This window comes from Panthera pardus, unplaced genomic scaffold, assembly GCF_024362965.1.
Source record: "Panthera pardus isolate Hobbes unplaced genomic scaffold, ASM2436296v1 HiC_scaffold_13, whole genome shotgun sequence".
Classification (NCBI taxonomy): Eukaryota; Metazoa; Chordata; class Mammalia; order Carnivora; family Felidae; genus Panthera; species Panthera pardus.
In genome coordinates, this window is record NW_026526688.1 from 199273479 (window position 1) to 199293209 (window position 19731).

The 19731-nt window shown below is 50.1% G+C and overlaps 1 protein-coding gene across 7 annotated transcripts in view; it reads left to right on the top strand.

Moving 5' to 3' along the window:
• STK32B (serine/threonine kinase 32B) overlaps nucleotides 1-19731 on the top strand; it is a 397674-nt gene that overhangs the window by 351218 nt on the left and 26725 nt on the right. For all 7 annotated transcript variants that reach the window (XM_053901696.1, XM_019453728.2, XM_053901697.1 and 4 more), the window contains one exon: nucleotides 13173-13276. In XM_053901696.1, coding sequence (XP_053757671.1) covers nucleotides 13173-13276 — 104 coding nt within the window. The remainder of the gene's footprint in view (nucleotides 1-13172; nucleotides 13277-19731) is intronic.

The following is a 19731-nucleotide window of genomic DNA, read 5'->3' on the forward strand; positions in this document are numbered from 1 at the left end:
TTTATAATATACACCATTAATTAATCTGCGTCTACCTCGAAATCATACTGCTTCATGTGTAATATAAGAATCTTACAGTAGGGGTACCTGGGTGGCTCAGTCAGTTGAGCATCTGACTTCAGCTCTGGTTCTGATCTCACGGTTCATGAGTTCAAGCCCCACATCAGGCTTGCTGCTGTCGGTGCAGAGCCCGCTTTGGATCCTCTGTCCCCTTCTCTCTCTGCCCTTCCCTCATGTGCACTCTCTCTCTCAAAAATAAACATTTAAAGAAATCTCACAGGGATACCTGGGTGACTCAGTCGGTTAAACGTCTGACTTCAGCTCAGATCATGATCTTACAGTTTGTGAGTTCAAGCCCCACGTCGGGCTCTGCGCGGACAGCTCAGAGCCTGGAGCCTGGTTTGGATTCTGAATCTCCCTCTCTCTCTGCCCCTTCCCCACTCATGTGCTCTCTCTCTCTCTCCCCCTCCCTCCCTCAAAAGTGAATAAATGTTAAAAAAATGTTTTAAATCTTACAATAATATACTTCCAGTTCCTCCCACCTATCTTTTGTTTTATTGTGCTGTAGATATATTATTAATTAATTTTATTTTTGCTTCAGACAGTAAATTATATTTTAAAGTGGTTAAAAATGAAAAATACTGATTTTACATTTACATTCCTTTTACCCACATCCAGTATTTTTTGTTTCTTTGTGCAGCCTCAGTTTCTACAGGATATCAAATTCATTCTACCTGAAAGGCTTGCTTCACCAATTCTTATTGTGAAAGTCTACTGGTAGTGAATTCCTTCATTTTTTTATTGTTTGCTGCAAAAAGTCTTCATTTGTGTACATTTTAAAAAGAAATCTTAATAGAATTCTGGATTCAACTTTTTTTTTCTCTTTCAGTGCTTAAATATGTCACTCTCTCGCTTATGGCAATGTTTCCGACAACAAATTTGCCATAATCCCTATCTTTGCTCTCCTGTGGGTCATATGCCTTTTTTCTTCAGCTGCCTTCAAGATTTTCTCTTTCTCTTTGGTTTTAGATACGATGTGCTTATGCGTGTTGTTTCTTTTGTCATGTTGTGTTTGTCCTGGTTGGTGTTCTCGGAGCTTCTTAGACATGTGTGGTTTGGTGACATAATTCTTTGGAAAATTCCTGATTATTATCTCTGTAAACATTTTTTCTTGACCCGTTCTCTCTCCTCTCCCTCGCTCGCTCTCTGTCCGTTTCTGAGTTTTCCGTTACATGTATGTTAGACCTTCCATATTTCCCCATAGCAGTTGGATTCTCTGTTGCTTCTCCCACTTTTTTTTCTTTTATTGTGCCACTTTGAATAACTTCATTTGACTTACCTTCAAGTTCACCTCTTCTGTCCTTGGCTGTTTCAAGTCTGTTGGTGAAGCATGTTGGAAGCATGCCTTATCTCTGGCACTATGTTTTGATTTGTTTTTATTATTGTTAGAGTTTCCATCTGATTCTTTTATAGGTTCCATCTTTTGGTTGAAATCCCCATTTTTTAATGTGCACTGTCTTTTCCACTAGATCTTTGAGATGTTTTCAGTTCCCTGTCTGTTAGTTCTCCCATCTGGTTCATATCCGAACATGGTTCTGTTGAGTGCTGTGTCTCTTCACACTGGGTTTTTGTTTTTTCTTTCCATCATGTGTCTTACAGCTTTTGGTGAAAGACTGGACATTTCGTGTAGGACAGGGTTTATACCTGGAACTGGATGTGTCTCTCCCACGACTGTGCCTTTAGTGTTGTGTGTATGGAAGAACTGAGTCAGTCTAATCAGGGGTTGAGCTGAGTCAGGGTCCGTATGGTTGCTCTCAGCACACCTCCTCCCGAGTTAGTGTTCCCTCAGTGTTCCTGTTCTACCTTCCGCTTCAGGCTTTCTCTGTGGGCCAGTGCCTTAGAGAAGGTCTCACTCCTGTTCCTTCTCTTCCTTCTTGTTACTCGATACTTGGTCTGGTCGGGGGCAGCAGGGCACAGGGGACTACATGTTCCCTGTTGTCTTGGCTCAGCCAGTCTTCGCTGGGCTCTGTTTCGCCCAACATCTTGTCTCGGGGATGGGTCTTTCTCATTGACCCTGCCTCTCTCCCAGCAATGGGAAACCATGAATCGTCTGAGCCCAGGATGATTTTCTGTCCCTTTCCAGAGGTAGAGATTTTATTTTTCTGTTCCTTGCCTCTCACGCTCAGTGAGTATTCACCTGTGCCCTTGTGGTCACAGAATCTTCCGCCCTTCCTGCTTTATAAGGCCTTTGTTCCAAAGGGGCATGGGGAGCTGGACCTCGGAAGAGCTCTGTGCCCTCCGGGAGCAGTTGCTTTCTCTTCCCCAATCCTGCATCAAGGCAAGCTTTCAACAGCCTCCTAGTCTCTTCATGAATACACAGTGAGGTCAGCAGAGAAGAGCCTGTGAGGAGAGGTGAATTCCCCTTGCATCTGGACAGCGGTTCTGTTCTCTTACTTAAGCCTGCACACAACCTTCAGCAATTCGGTAATCACCGTAACAGAAGTCTCTCACCCTATGGCAGGTTCAGGGGGGAATTTTAAAGAGCATTAATTTTCAGGGCACCTGGGTGGCTCCGTCGGTTGAGCGTCCAACTTTGGCTCAGGTCATGATCTCAAGGTTCCTGAGTTCGAGCCCCGCATCGGGCTCTGCTGACAGCTCAGAGCCGGGAGCCTGCTCTGGATTCTCTGTGTGTGTGTGTCTCTCTCTGCCCCTCTCCTGCTCGCACAGTCTCTCTCTCTGTCTCTTAAAAATAAATAAAACATTAAAAAAAATTTTAAGAGCATTAATTTTCGTGGATAAACAGAGAATCTTGGAATCCTTTAAGAGATAGACACTATATAAATGAACTTTTCTTTTTTTAAGTTTATTTATATTTTTGAGAGAGAGCGCAGGAGGGCCAAAGAGAGAGGGGGAGAGAGAGAGAATCCCAAGGAGGCTCCAAGATGTCAGCACAGAGCCCAACGCAGGCTTGAACCTACAAACCATGGGATCATGGCCTGAGCCAAAGTAAAGAGTCAGATGCTTAACCGACTGAGCCATCGAGGTGCCCGTGAACTTTTCTGTCAGCATAACGTGCTGTGAGATCCCCAGTTTCACATACTGACTGTGTAAAATGCCCTGAGTCTAATTCTGTGCTTCCAGGTAGAACACCATTCTCTAGGAAAACTTCCAAAGTCCTTTTTCTTTTTAAGCGACTAGTTTAATCTGACATGTTTTAGCATGAAGTCGTTTTCTGGTTCTGGCACGTCATTTATTTTCATATTTCCTTATTAGCCAATCACACTTCCCTTCTCTTCCTCTTCTTGTGTAGACTTAACGAAGTCCTAATGGTCAACACCTGAACAGTGTCTCACATGCTTTCATTTCGGTTGCTAATGATGCTGCTGGTGTTTCCAGAAGGAGAGAATTGATCAGACTGACGCCGTAGTTTCGTTTCTTCTCCAAGTGTGTGACACCTGACTTCATCTGGCTAGCTAGAGAGCCAAAGAAATATAAATGACCCCCAAGGGATCCAGGCAAAAGCCGGGGATGCTGCTTATCTCTGCTTCCCACAGCTTTCAGCACGCTTTAACGCAAAGAATTAGGAGGAAGCTCTTGAATCATTTGGGGAACACGTAAGACATGGGACCTCCATGAGCTGGGCTTTCACTTACGCAAGCATTTCATTGCTCATGCGATAATGAATTGGTATAACGATAACTGGGTCCCGTCTGTTAAGAACTTGCTATGTGTCTGTCCCTGTATTAAATGCATCACGTATGTTAGCTCACCATGGGTAGGGGCTTTTATTATTCCACGGAATCTGAGACTCATACGGGGGTTGAGTCCTCGCCCAATGACAAACAGCCGGCAATGGTAGCCACTGAGACTGGAAGCTAGGACTCTGACCAATTTCTTTGCTGCTCGGATGCACTGAGCATCCACTTCTAGACCAGCTCTGTGCTAATCCCTGAGCATCAGGGGCTGACTTAGTCATATATCCCTGCCCTCCAAGGGCTCACATCCCAGTGAGGAAGGTGGAAATGCATGCCATTAATTAAAATATAGCATGATCAGTGCTGCGGGGAGGTACAGACCAGGGTTTGCCGAGACCCTAGAATAGGAGAGGGTAATAGGAGAGAACAGAGGAACGGCATGGTACTCAATGAACATTCCACAGGGGGAGTCAAATTTGGTCTGGGTCTTGAAGGATAAGTAGGAGTTTGTGAGTATAAAAAATAGAATAAAGATTATGAGACAAGCCACAGAAAATTAAAAATAAAGTATATCCTATTTTTTGCAGTTGGGCAAAATGAGCAGAATCAAGACAGGGCCCCAGGACGAGGTCGGGGCCGGATTTTAGGAATTCTCGTGCTGGGGCGCTTGAACTTTATTCTATAGCAAATAGAAAAACTTGGAGTGATTTTAATTCAGAGATTTGAACTCATGTATAACGACAAGACAACAATAGTAAAATTAGGTGGCATTTATGGGCACTTACTCTGTGCTCAGATGAAACTTCATTCTGTCATCACGATAAGATTATGGAGCAAATACTGTTTCTCCTTGTTGCCGATGAGGGACGCTGAGGCACAAATACAAGGTGACGTAGCTTGTACAAGGCCACTGGACCCATAAGTGTGGGAACTGAGGTTCATTGTTAGGCCTGAAAAATTTCTATACTCACACCTTTAACCCCTCTGCTCCGTTGGTTCTACTGACTCAGGTGGAGGTGGGATTCGAATGCCAGGCTGGAGTGGGTGAGGGGCCCTGGTCAGTCCCTGTAGAGACAAAACAAGAACAGAGTAGAGAGGAAGTTTCTGGAAGAGAAAGTGGCAAGTCTTGAGCCAATCAAATGATCAGAAGCAGAGACTGAAGGAGGCGCAGAGCCCGGGGACTCTGCGGTTCTGACTCGTGCAACTGAGCCGACCGTGGGCTGGAGCTAAGACCCCAGGAGGAGGGCAGTTGGAGAGGAAAGAGCTTGCTCAGGTGGGTTGAGTGTGCAGTGCCCGTGGGACCTCTAGGTGGAGGTGTCCAGGAGGCAGTTGGCTGCACAGATCTGGCCATCCCACCGGCCAGGACCTCCAAGCTGGAGACGGGGTCTTGCCAACGAAGAAAGGACCAGTGGGCAGGACACCTGGGTTCTGGTCCCAGCTGGACTGGAAGTCACTGAACTCCTCCAACTGGCTTCACCTCCTTCATCTAGAAAATGTAGGGGAGGGAGGAAATTACCGCAAAGATCCCCTCTTGGCAGAAACGTGGCAATTGTATGTTCCCAGTCAAGGAGGCAGTTAGGTTTAGGAACAGATCCCGGGAGCCCGTCGGCTTGTGGGCTGGACATTGGCTGGTGTGTTACACTCCAGGACAGCAGTCCAAGCCTTCAGCCATACCCACAAAGCTAAACCAGCAGGGTGATAATTATAACGTAGGAGGTTATGGTATTTTTTTTCCCATATTTTTAGTCTGCGTGGTTCTCGTGGGGTGACAGGTCCCACCACATGCGTGTTAACATTGCCGGGGAAGGGGAGATGTTAGCGGGAGGTGAGGCTGATCTTTCCGAGCCACTGGGCTGCGTGGCTCCCCAAGCCTGCCCAGCGTGCTTCTTTGTGTTCTCACAAGTGTTCATGGAGTGTGCAACACGCTCTGGGCTTGTGAAAGCTCCTGGGGATGTAACAGGAAAGGAAACAGACGCTGCCAAGGAAGGTGATTCGAGGATTTTAAGTCCTTTTTTATCAACATGCAGGTTCACGGTGAACCATTTATTTATTTTTCTTTCGGGTGAAGTTGTAACCCTAATTTCCTCAAACATAGAATCCCAGGATCTTCATAAACGCTCTTGGTTTCAGTCCCGGTTGAATTAACGGATTTAATGCAATGACCTTGTAGAGATTTTGGAATATACAACACATAAAGTAGCAGCACCTGGGTGGCTCAGTCGGTTGAGCATCTGACCTTGGCTCAGGTCCCGATCTCACAGTTTGTGGGTTCGAGCCCCACGTCGGGCTCTGTGCTGACAGCTCAGAGCCTGGAGCCTGCTGCGGATTCTGTGTCCCCCTTCTCTCTCTGCCCCTCTCCCACTCACGCTCTGTCTCTCGCTCTCAAAAAATAAACATTTTTAAAAATTAAAAAAAAATTTTAAACATAGAAAGTATACGTTATGCGTGTGGATGTATGCATGTGGATTATTTTTTTTTTATTTTTAAATTTTTTTTTAACGTTTATTTATTTTTGAGACAGAGAGACAGAGTATGAACGGGGGAGGGTCAGAGAGAGAGGGAGACAAAGAATCCGAAGCAGGCTCCATGCTCTGAGCTGTCAGCACAGATGCCTGACGCGGGGCTTGAACTCACGAACCGCGAGATGATGACCTGAGCTGAAGTCGGACGCTTAACCGACTGAGCCACCCAGGCGCCCCTCATGTGGATTATTTTTATTTTCAGCATATTTCAGCATAGACATGGTGTAATTTGGTGGAAGATGTCTGGATTTTGAGGGAGACCCAGCAAGGTTCCGATCATCGTTCTGGATGACCCCGGAGAAAGGGGGAGGGGATGCTGGGTTCAGATAAGGCTCTGAGTCTCCCGGCTGTGCCCCCAGGCCTGTTACTTAACTGCTCCAAACCCCAGCTTCCAGGATTAAAGATCCTAATAGCGCTGCCTCCCAAGGCCCTTCCGAGGATCAAGTGGAGTGTGAAACCATAGTTCACGCCCTGTAAATATTAGCTTTGCTGAGGAGTAAATAATCTATGTGAAAAACCTTGAAGAACTTATAGCGCGTGGTCGATGTTCAATAAATGGCCACATCAGTATTGCAGCTCTCGGCGTCGTACGTAAAATCACAGCTCATGGTAATAAACAAACAGCTGTACTGTGCCCTGGGCTGAAAGTGGTAGGGAGGTGGTCCCATCCGGGCTTTTCCACTCACCATCTCCACGGCCCTGAAATTACCCCTTTACCCACTCAGTTTCTCCATTCGTGGCTTGGGTGCTTTGGGGCTGGGTGGGGATAACGTGTGAAGGAACTTTGCACCCTAGAAAGCTCTGCGTGACTGATTTGTGCATCACGATGGTGGTTAGAGGTGTCGCTTCCAATGGCTGAAAATAGATTCGGGGTTGGCCCTTCCCCCACCAGGTCATTGCCAGAAGTTTTAATCAAGAAGGACTTGAGGAATTTCGTTCATCTCTTAAAAAAAAAAAAGTTTATTTATTTTGAGAGAGAGAGAGTGAGTGAATGAGAGCAGGAGAGAGGCAGAGAGAGAGAAGGAGACAGAGAATCTCAAGCAGGCTCTGCGCGGTCAGCACGGAGCCTGACGCAGGGCTCAAACTCACACACCGGGAGATCGTGACCTGAACTGGAACCAAGAATCAGATGCTTAACCGACTGAGCCGCAGAGGCACCCCCGTTCATCTCTAATCCAATATAGGGGTACTCAGACTTTGGATCCTGGACATCCTTTCTAGGCAAGGTCATAACCAACTCCTCTCACCTGCTTGGTTTGTCATTTGCTGTTCCGGGGAGGCAGGGCTGCCCCTCCACGGGGCTGTCATCACTCACTGTCCTCCAGGGAAACCCCAGTCCTGGCTGTGGCAGCGTTGACCCATCCCATTCCTTCCTGAGCCAGACTCAACAGCAGCTAGCTCAAATTCTGTGCTGTTTGAAGATTAAATAACTTTATCCTTGCCAAATTCCTAAAACAAGTCTTGTTGGGGGTGCCTGGGTGGCTCAGTTGGTTGAGCGTCCGACCTCCACTCAGGTCATGATCTCGCGGTCTGTGAGTTCAAGCCCCGCGTCGGGCTCTGTGCTGACAGCTTGGAGCCTGGAGCCTGTTTCAGATTCTGTGTCTCCCTCTCCCTCTGCCCCTCCCCCACTCATGCTCTGTCTCTCTCTGTCTCAAAAATAGACATTAAAAAATTTTTTTTAATAAAAAAAATAAATAAAACAAGGCTTGTTGGTACAAGCAAATGCTCCGTAAAGATTAGCTGCTTTTATTAGCAATGTCTTGAGAGCTTAGAACAGTGCTTGGCCCGGCGCCTGGGTGGGTCAGTAGGTTAAGTGTCTGATTCTTGATTTCGGCAGCTCAGGTCATGATCTCAGGGTTCATGAGTCCCAGCCCCGTGTCGGGCTCCGCACTGATAGTACAGAGGCTGCGTGGGGTTCTCTGTCTCCCTCTCTCTCTGCCCCTTCCCTGCTCACTCTCTCTCAAAAATAAATAAACATAAAAAAAAAAAAAAAAAGAACAGTGCTTGGCACATAGCAAGGTACATAGTTTGCTGTTTGTATTATAATCGTTCCTTTATTTGGTCAGTCAACACACCCTTCCCACATGTCTTCTCCACGCCCGAGATACAGGAATACCAAGGCCAGAGACCGTGACAGGCCCTGCCCTCGGGGAGCTCCCAGTCTCCGGAAAAGCAGACAGATAAGCAAAAATGCATGGCGGGTGGGAATGTTGTCATGGAGAGGTGCCTGGGGAAGGTGGGGTGAAGAGGAAAACCAAATCTAATCTGGGGTGGGGGGGGATCCTAAGAAAGAATGATACCAGAGAGGTGTTTTGAGGAGTACAGGACGCACGTAAAGAACTTTGCAGCATCTGGTACCTAACAGCTTCCTGGAGGCGGTGTCTCTGGAGCTGCACCCTTTGTGAGAGAGCCTACTGAGTGAGGGGAGAGAGCAAGAGACAGACAGACAGATGGGGAGTTCTAGGAACATCGAACAGCGTGCGGATGAAGGCCGGGGTGGCGTGGGCAACCCCAGCGGCATGGTACAGGTCAGAAGATCTCCGGGCAGCACTAAGGACCCTGAGTGCCAGACCCCAGAAGTCCGGCTCACCTAACCGCACAGGTTCCCAGCCCTAGTACCTTGTCTCGCTCCACTAAAACTTAAAAAAAGACTCCAGGATCAGGTCAAATTTCCAAGCCACGTTTGCTATTGAGTTAGTCCCCTTCGAGAGCCAGTAAAGCACATGAGCCCATTAAAGGCTCTGAGAAGTCCAGCAGGAAGGAACGTGGTTGAACCTCGTCTTTTCCCGGACACGTTTGACCTCAGCATCCTTCCTCCTCCAAAATGTCTTCGCCTCACGCGGAGCTGATGGTATTCCCAGGAGCACAGATCATAAAACAGCCGTGAGGTCAGGGAGACCTTTAAGCTGGGTGCAACCGTGGCCTGCGTCCCGGATCAGAAAGCCAACTCCCCCGTCAGAATTGAGAAGGACAGACTGGAGAAGACGACTCTGGAGGCCTGAGGACTGGTGGGGAGGCCGCTGCAGGAGATCTGAGCAAGGGCTGTCAGTCCACACAGAGGAGGAAGCGGGTACAGGAGCTGTGCCTGGTGGAGTCACCTGGCTCTGATGGTGGAATTTAACTTACAGTGGTGCGTCCCCTGAACCTGGGAGTCAGGACCAGGGTTCTAGACTTAACAGCAGGGCTAGCGAGGGGGTGGCCGAGGCAAACCATTCCTCCCCCTCAAGCCCTGTGGCCAGTTCCAAAAGGGAGGGGACGATGCAAGGTGGTTTCCAAGGGACCCTTCGCTTCTGTCGTGCTGACACTCTAAGGCCACCAGCCATCTCTGCTTCTGAGGCATGGTCCGGCTTTATGGCATCAGGGGTGAAAGAGCCAACGGATGTGCATTATTAAATGCCTACTGTATACTTGGCTGAGCGCCAGGCCCTGGGAGGGAAGGAAGGCATAAGGGAGCATCAGGACCCGTCCTCACATAACTCCTGGCAGTCACCTTAGTACAGGAGAAAGGACTCTGGAGTCAGAAGACCGAGGGAGGCGAAGCCCAGCTCTGCCACACCAGCTAGATGGCCTGGGGCAAGTCCATGGCCCCTCTTAGTGATCTCCTTGGGCTGTACAACAAAGTACACAAACACAAGAGAAGGTCACTCCCTCGACGTTCTGGAGGCCAAATCCTTACCAAGATGTCAGCAGGGCTGTGCTCCCTCGGGAGACTCTAGGGGAGGACCCTTCCTTGCCTCTTCTGGCCTCCATTGGCTCCAGGGGTTCCTGGGTTTGTGGCCTCTCCAGTCTCTGCCTGCTCCCACGACCCTCTCTGTGTCTCCAACCCCCTTCTTTTCTCTCCTATAAGGACGTCAGTAATTGGGTTTAGCGTGGGCCCTACAATTTATCTTGAGATGATTTTATCTTGAATCCTTAATTATATCTGCAAAGAGGCTGCTTCCAAATAGAGTCCCATTCACAGGTACCAGAGGTTAGCACTTGGATATAGCTTTGGAGGGATAGTATTCAACCCACCACACCCCTTCATGCCTCTCCTGTCTCCTCTGAAAATGGAGATCATTATAGCACCTGCCTCACTGGGTGCCTGGGGCATCATAAGACCCTCGGCCTGGACCCTGGACAGCTGGTTGTTCTTTTTCCTCCATCCACATTCGGGAGGAGTCTCGAACCTGACCTCCAGCTTTATACCTGCCCGATGCTCTCGCTTCGATGCACTGTGATTCCGGGCCACCAAAGCGCTCATTTCGGTGGCATGTGGACTATGACAAAAATGTTTTTCATGTTGTGTCGTCAGCCCCAAGTGTGCACGGGAGGCAAGAATGTCACCGTCTCTGGGAGTGCAGTCACGGGCCACAGACATTTGTCACTTGATGGGTCATGACAGCCAGGACGGAATGCTGCTTGTACCCTGAATTCTGAATGGGCTGGGGCTGCTGGACCTGTCAGGGATTTATGGGGAGCACATCCGTGCACACAGCCATCGCTGCAGTCGTGGGCGCGTCCCTGCCTCCTGCACTCACTGCACCCATGGGCTGGGCCAGGAGCTGTGCAGGCCCTGGGAACGCACAGACAGCACGATGTTCCAGAACACTCAGCACAGACAGAAGAGGCCAGGTGCGCAGACTGAGAGGCAGGGAAGGAAGTCCCTCGAGATCGGAGCCCAGCCTCAGGCTCATGGTCGGATCCAGTGGGTTACAGAGGAGCACAGCTCGGTGCTAGCACCTGCGAAGGAGTCAAGTAACTGCTCACAGGATGCCTAATGAACAGGCAAGATCCCCACCTCTGAAGGCAGGTCGATCTACAATGGAAAGAACGGGCCGACACAAAGATGCTAAAAATGTGCAAGTCAGGGTCTGGAGACCAGTAGATCATGAGGGTGAAGTTTAGGGTGGCCCCCAGGCTTCGGGGTGACAGGGTGGACGGCGTTGAGGCTAAGCGTGACGGGGGAAGAGATTTGAATGCCAATTCTAGCAATGCAAGCCATGCCCGAGATTTCCGGAGCGCTCCCTCTGGACCAGCCAGGCATCGGGCTGAACCCTTGGCACATAGTATCTTATTTAATCCTCATCACGGCTCGATGAATAAACCGTTCTTATTATCCGCATTTCACCAAACTGAGACAGACGCTTAAGTCACTTGCTAAACTCCTTTCCAGCCACACCGACCTGCTTTCAGTTTCCCAGCACACCACATCAGTTCCTTTGTGAGGCTCAACTAACCTGAGGGGACATTTGCTCAGATTCCCAGTCCTGCCTCCCCCCAATTTAGGCTGAGTGACTTTTTGTGCTTAAAGAAAAATCGATACAAACGTTACTTCAAACAGGGATTCTGCCAGTGTATAAGGCACACCTCAGCTTTGCACCTCCTGGCTGTGGGACTTCCTTCACGCCTCCGTCCCTCTCTGAGCCTCATCTGTAAAATGGGCCCCATGCAAACGTGACCCTGGGGGCTCTTGTGAAGAGGAAAGGAGAACCCGCGGGTGAGTGTGCCCTCTAAGATACGAAGCAAGTGGAGAGCATCGCCGGGGCGGCCGGTGTGTGGCGGCTGGTTGGGGGCAGGTGTCCAGCAGCCCAAGGGCACAGCGTCCGTGTCGCCTGCCTCGTCCAGCCCTCCCCATTCCCATGCTCACTGAAGGCCATTCTGAAAACTGAGTCGCGACCTCTTTAATCACAGCACATTGTGGTTCCAAGGGACAGATTTCGGCTGCTGTGACGACTGCAAAATGGAATTATGTCTGCAAATTAATTTGCTGGAAAGGATCCACATTTCCCAAAGTTTTTCTGGAAGCCGAGACGAGCAATCAGAGCATAGATGCCCTCCTGGCCTCGTTGATTTTGGGGCGAGGCAGTGAGATGACCCCACCACTCGGCACGTCAGGGCGCCTCAGGGCCAAGGGACCCCCCAGCACCACCGCAGTGCCCTGAAGAATAAGAATCAGGGCCCAGCACACTCGGCCGTCCAGCCTTCACTTTTCGCTCAGCTGAGGTGAGATCGATTCACAGACCAAAACTCGCCGTTTTAAAGGAGCAATTCTGTGGCATGGAGTACATTCTCAGCACCACCCAGCCACCACCTCTGTCTAGTTCCAGAACGTCTTCGTGTCCCCCAGAGGACACCCATTCAGTGGTCACCCCCCATCTGCCCCTCCCCCAGCCTGGGGCACCCGCAATCTGCCTTCTGTCTCTGGATTTTCCAACTCGGGGAGGTCCTCGTAGATCCCACCTATGCTAAACTAAAACGGTTTCCTGAGATTGGCAGCAGACTCAAAGGGTCCTAAACGTCCCCGGTTGTCGGCATACCTGACCCGGCGTCAGTGCCAGAAGCAGAGTGACATTTGTCAAGGTGCAGTTTCTTCCTCTTAGCTGAGATCTTACCCCACCCGTGTTCGTGCTGCCTGGGATTCCCGCTCCCCCAACCCACCTCCCCCCAGCAGACCGCCTCCACCCCGCACTTGGTGCACCCCATTTGGTTTTTAATTTTTTTTAATGTTTCTTGAAAACTCCTTTTATTTAAAAATGTTTTTTAACGTTTATTTATTTTTAAGAGACAGAGCATGAGCAGGGGAGGGGCAGAGAGAGAGGGAGACGCAGAATCCGAAGCAGGCCCCAGGCTCCGAGCTGTCAGCACAGAGCCCGATGTGGGGCTCGAACTCACGGACCGCGAGATCATGACCTGAGCTGAAGTCGGATGCTCCCCCGACTGGGCCACCTGGGTGCTCCGGAGCACCCCATTTGGGTGCCTCCCCGGGGGACACACCTGTGTTTCCGGGGATGCCTGAATCTTGTTCTCGAGCCCGCTTGTGGCTTACAGAGGGCAGGAACCATGTGGCACAGTGGACCGAGTCCTGGCTCCGCCCTCCGAGAAGCTGGGTTACTGTCCCCATGTCCCCTCTCTGAGGGCTGGTGAGTATAAACTGTGACGCACAGTGACATCATCTTTGTCCTGTCTTTGGCAGCCCCAGAAGTGTTCCAGGTGTATGTGGAGGGAGGCCCCGGCTACTCATACCCCGTCGACTGGTGGTCCCTGGGTATCACGGCCTACGAGCTGCTGCGGGGCTGGGTAAGATGTGTGCCTGCACGGGGAGCACGGGGAGCACGGGGAGGAGGGGCTCAGGTCCACCCGGACTGGGGTGCTGTCGGCCAGACGTTCGGCTGGGGAGGCGCGCACGCGTGAGGAGTCAGAGGCCCCGGGTCTCCGTCCTGATCGTCTGTGTGCCTGGGGTCCCTGAGCATTAGAGGGGCCCCGAGCGAGCTCCTGGTCCAGCCGCCTCACTCTGCTGGCGGGAAAAGGACGTCCCAGCGGGGAAGATCTTCCGTCAAGGCCAGCAGCTCGAATGCCCTGAGCACCTCGGCATCGTGGTTTCAGACGCTGCCGTCTTTCATCCCACGACGCTGCATCCGTGCCTGACCCTCCAGCTCATTTCGAGGCTCTTTCAGTATAAGGCCATGTTCCTTTCCTCTTTATGTGTTTTCCCTGTATCTGCCCTGAGCACAGAGGTAGATGTCCCATAAAATCGGGGCGTTTGGTACGTACTTTTGTTTGTATTTCACTGAATGCGATAGCCAAAGACAAGTAACGGCGACTAAGAACTCATTTTTATTTTGGCGGAAAGAATTATGACGAGCTCGTTTCGAGGCGTTTGTTCTCTGCACAAGAATCGTTTGCAAACAATGCCCCTTGACCTTGGTTTCCCTGTGGGTGCAACGGGGGGTAACAGCCTTCGGTCGGTTTCATGGAGCTGCGGTTACCGCAGGGTCTCTCGGCGCTGCCGGAAGGAGACCTGGGATTTGCGTGTCACTTGCCTTGTCCAGCAACAGTGTCCCTGCCCAGAGCCACGATTTTCAGTGCGTCACAGTCATTTGTGTCCACGCACATCCAGGCCAGCGGAAGTGCACTCCCCGAAGGCAGGGGGCACCAGTGTGTGTGATACAGGGTGAGGAAGGAAGGAAGGAAGGAAGGAAGGAAGGAAGGAAGGAAGGGAGGGAGAGAGGGAGGGAGGAAGAAGGAAGGAAGGAAGGAAGGAAGGAAGGAAGGAAGGAAGGAAGGAAGGAAGGATGAGAGCAGTTTGCAAGCTGTCAAAGCCATGGGAATGCAAATATTATTATTTTCCATCCTGTAGTTTAAGCGACTATTGTGTGGTCCCGATCTCAGTGACCTCCTCTGAATGCCTCAAAAACATAATTACTACATGTGATGTGTCTAGAATTTAAAAAATATATATGTGAATATATATGAACTTGTTAGTTTTCTCAGGCACTGAATGAAAAAAATCCATCTTATTCTTGGGTGGTTCCTTGGTCATCTGCCGGTTTCGTTGGTGCTGGTTTCATTGAGAGTCCCTAACGCTGTATGACCACAGGACACAGGCATCCTTCAGATGCTATTTGTCTGATATCCTCAGTCACGCAGATACCCTGGGTGAGCGGTTGCCCCAGGCATGACTGGGTGTTCACCAGCGGAAAGTCCATTGTCTGTGTTAAATAAAAATCAGTCGGGTACATTTGCAGATGTAATTGGCTTTATCGTTTTCTAAGTGACGACATTTTGGGCCCGTGGGGTTTTTTTGTTGTTTTTCTTTTTGTTTTCATTTTTGTTTAACATCTGTCCTTCCTCACGGGTCAGAACAGTCAAAGATGAGGACTTGACAAAAAGGCCCAAGGATAGAGTGGCTCTTGCTGGTTCCAAAATGAATTGTGTCACTTTTAATTCGACTGAGTTTTCTACTCAGAGATTCAAATGCCATGTTCAGGAGAAGAAGGACAGGCACACAGTGGGATTGGAGCCTTCGGCACGGGGACAGAGTGGTTGGTTCAGTGAAAGGACACCTGTTATGTGCTCGTGTAAACCTTTCTCACAGATGTCTTGGTCTGGCTTCACCTTGGACAGGTTTTGCAAATACTCGGCTGTTTTTCTTTTTTTTCTTTTTTCTTTTTCCATTTTTATTTATTTATTTATTTATTTATTTATTTATTTATTTATTTAATATGAACTTTATTGTCAAATTGGTTTCCATACAACACCCAGTGCTCTTCCCAAAAGGTGCCCTCCTCAATACCCATCACCCACCCTCCCCTCCCTCCCACCCCCCATCAACCCTCAGTTTGTTCTCAGTTTTTAAGAGTCTTCTTATGCTTTGACTCTCTTCCACTCTAACCTCTTTTTTTTTTTTCCTTCCCCTCCCCCATGGGTTTCTGTTAAGTTTCTCAGGATCCACATAAGAGTGAAACCATATGGTATCTGTCTTTCTCTGTATGGCTTATTTCACTTAGCATCACACTCTCCAGTTCCATCCACGTTGCTACAAAGGGCCATATTTCGTTCTTTCTCATTGCCACGTAGTACTCCATTGTGTATATAAACCACAATTTCTTTATCCATGCATCAGTTGATGGACATTTAGGCTCTTTCCATAATTTGGCTATTGTTGAGAGTGCTGCTATAAACATTGGGGTACAAGTGCCCCTATGAATCAGTACTCCTGTATTCCTTGGGTAAATTCCTAGCAGTGCTATTGCTGGGTCATAGGGTAGGTCTATTTTTAATTTTTTGAGGAGCCTCCACACTGTTTTCCAGAGTGGCTGCACCAGTTTGCATTCCCACCAGCAGTGCAAGAGGGTTCCCATTTTTCCACATCCTCTCCAGCATCTATAGTCTCCTGATTGGTTCATTTTGGCCACTCTGACTGGTGTGAGGTGATATTTCAGTGTGGTTTTGATTTGTATTTCCCTGATGAGGAGTGACATTGAGCATCTTTTCATGCGCCTGTTGGCCATCCGGATGTCTTCTTTAGAGAAGTGTCTATTCATGTTTTCTGCCCATTTCTTCACTGGGTTATTTGTTTTTCGGGTGTGGAGTTTGGTGAGCTCTTTATAGATTTTGGATACTAGCCCTTTGTCCGATATGTCATTTGCAAATATCTTTTCCCATTCCGTTGGTTGCCTTTTAGTTTTGTTGGTTGTTTCCTTTGCTGTGCAGAAGCTTTTTATCTTCATAAGGTCCCAGTAGTTCATTTTTGCTTTTAATTCCCTTGCCTCTGGGGATGTGTCGAGTAAGAGATTGCTACGGCTGAGGTCAGAGAGGTCTTTTCCTGCTTTCTCCTCTAGGGTTTTGATGGTTTCCTGTCTCACATTCAGGTCCTTTATCCATTTTGAGTTTATTTTTGTGAATGGTGTGAGAAAGTGGTCTAGTTTCAATCTTCTGCATGTTGCTGTCCAGTTCTCCCAGCACCATTCGTTAAAGAGACTTTTTTCCATTTGATGTTCTTTCCTGCTTTGTCAAAGATGAGTTGGCCATACGTTTGTGGGTCTAGTTCTGGGGTTTCTATTCTATTCCATTGGTCTATGTGTCTGTTTTTGTGCCAATACCATACTGTCTTGATGATTACAGCTTTGTTTGGCTCTCTGTTTTTCATACCGGAAACAATCACATTTAGTAAAAAAAGCTATCCCAGAAAACACTCCTAAGTTTACCTCTGGGGTGTGTAAACATAGGGGTTGTCCTTCCTTCTCAAATTCCAACACTGTGTCAGTGTCAGTGACACTGTCATTATCCACCTGTTTGTTCCTTGATGGCCTCCAAAGCCAGGGAGTTTTTCACCTCCAAAAGATGGAAGTCATGATGGGAACTTTCCGGTGTGTGCTCTCCGATCTTAGAGCTGGAAAGGATGAGATATGTGGGTGGGAAATGGATAAGACCAATACAGTCTGCTGGCTAGGGACCCAGAAATACTCTAGACCCAACCTGGGAAACAGCTGTCTCTCCCCCAGTGCTCTGTAGGGAGAGCCCAGGAATCGAGTGTCAATAATCAAGTGTCATTCTCTGCCTAAATGCAGAGCATCCGGGAGCCTGGTTGGATCTTGCAGCCTGGACCAGGGTCATAAAGAGGCTCTCTCAGCCTGATCCCAGTCCTCACCCCGCAGGCGCGCTAAGTGAAAGAGAGACCAAGAAAGTGTCACCCTCTTAGAGCACAGGCACCTTGGTCACCCCAGACGGTGAGCACACCCTCTGATTAGAACAGGGGGAGGAGAGGTGTGAGAAGGAGGTTTCCTGCCCACAGGCTCAGAGAAGGGACTGGGGATCTCAGCATGGCCGATGTCCCCAGGCATCCCTGACAGGTGATTACCACCTAAGGGCTGATTCCCCTCTGCATCCAGGGAGCTCATAGAACCGGTTTCATTTTTTGACAGCTTGCAAGGCTAGAAAGTGTTTCCTCTCACCCACCTGAAAGCTGCTTTGTCCTAGCAGACAAAGAGGATCCTAGAGGAATTCACAGGGTCACACCCTGGCCCTGCCAGGTGCCTCGTCTGTGATCTTAACCAAAGCCAATAAACAGATCGGGTGCTTAGAATCCTCATGTCTCAACTGGGAAAAAAGAAATTAATAATATCTACCCAACAGGGTCGCTTTGAGAATTAAGTCATTCCGATGATGCAAATTACCCTGCATGTGCCTGATGAATGTCAACAACAGTCTGCTTCTTGCTGTGATTCCTGCCCCAGGGGCCGGGGGGGGGGGGGGGGGGGGGGGCTGCCAGCAGCAGGCCTGCGTCCTCTCTGACTCAGCCCCTTTACAGCTGGAGGCTGGGTCCCGCCTGGTTGGTGAGCCCCGTGGGGAAGGCCCAGGGGCCTGGGGAGCAGAGGTCCGCGTCCCTTCCCCACTCTAGGCGCCTCGGTGCTCTGATTCCGGCTTGGTCACTTGGCTCCTCTGAGTCCCAGCTTCCTCCTTCATCAAATGGGGATTATGAGGCCCACCCACAGGGTCACGGCGGGGATGACGTGAGAAAACGTGGGCAGAGCACACGCAGCGTCTGGCACCCAGGAAGCTTGCTGATTATCAAATAAGTATGCTCCAGAGACAGGTCGATGAAGATAAAGTGCTAGGACTTGCTCAGAGGAGCGTGGGAGAGTGTGTGAGGGAGCAGACGCTTAGGCCGGGTCACATAGGAGCCGCTGGAGGGAACAGTGTGAGTATAGATGGGGAAGGGCCGCTGAGGTGGACACAGCGAACATCTCTGACTGACCAGCAGTCAGGACGGTCAGAGGACGGCCCGTAAAAGACCCCGAGAACAGCCGGAGGCACTGGGCTTCACCCTGTAGGCATCATGGTGCTGTCTGTGGCCGCGTCAGCACAACGGTTGAGCGAGGGTGTCCTTCAGAATCACATGTTGCTGGGCTCACCTCCCGGCTTCGCCGCGCAGTCTCTGAACGATCGGCGGTGAGCCCGTTTCTCATCTATCGGATGAGGGGACAGGGTTCCTCGACTTTGGCACTGTGGATGCTGGGGGGCCGGGAATGCTTTGTGGTGGGGGCCGTCCTGGGCAGCGCAGGACGTTCAGGAGCACCCCGGGCCTCCACCTACCAGAGGCCGGCAGAAACCTCCCCTCTGCCTCACGACAACCCAAAATATCTCCAAACATCAGCCAATTTAAATCGCTCCTGTTTGCGAACCTCTGCCGTGTAGTAACCGGGACCGAATGAGGCCCCACATGCACTGCATGGCACGGAGCGGGGCTCTCGATGTGGACAAAGGGTGAGCCCCCAAACCCCCCCGTGGTGCCATCCCAACCACCTCCCTGACCTTGTCTTTGACCCCAGTCAGCACTTCTCCCTGCGGCCGGGTAGAGAGAGAAGGTTGGGGGTGCAGAGAGGGGATGAATAAAGAGGGAGGGTGTGTGGAGCTCCCCTGGAGGGCGGGGCGCAGAACTAAAGAACTTGGGGTACGCGGGACGGGCAGGCTCGACCACAGAACCAGGGAATTATTGGCACGTGAACCTGACGGAAGGAGGGAGGTGGTCCTGGGGTTGAACGCTGACGTCTTGTCCCTTGGTAAAGCAGAGAGAGCACTGTGCCAGGAGTCAGGACCTGGGAGGAAACAGACTCTGTGACCTCACTCTCCAGGTTTTACGTCTCCATTAAGGGAGGGGAAGGAGCGGGGGTTGTCGCGTGGTTTTCAGGCCGCGTTTCCTGGGCCTCTGGCACCCAGCACAGGTAGTTCAACAGTTCTGAGGAGGGGGACGTGATGTCTCTGGCTTTGGACGTTTCATAGCCCGAGGACCTGTTCTTTGCTTTCATCTGTTCCGCGTTTGAGATCTGGAGGGAAGAGGTGTGGGGGACACACACACACACACACACACACACATCGGATTGGACGGTCCCCAAAGCCCAGCTCAGCTCTGGCTGTCCAAATAACAAGTCTGCAACAATTCTGTTCCCCCCCTTCCACTTCTCGGTCAATTGGGGTTTTCTGTAAACCGGGGGTTCTGGAATGGAGACACACATCCGCTCCACAATGAGTCTGTCCGGTGTCCCGCTGCGAAAATCACTTTCGCCAGTGGTTCACGTGATTGCTTTACCTTAGAAATGCCACTTGCTTTCCGGAGTCAACACATCCTAAGGCCGGTGCGTGCGAACTAAGCTTCCATAGAATTCTTTACCCCAAGCAGATGGAATATCGATCTGAGTATTTGCCAATATCCTTGTAGAGGGAGCTGGGTTTCTCTACAGCCGTCCGAACGG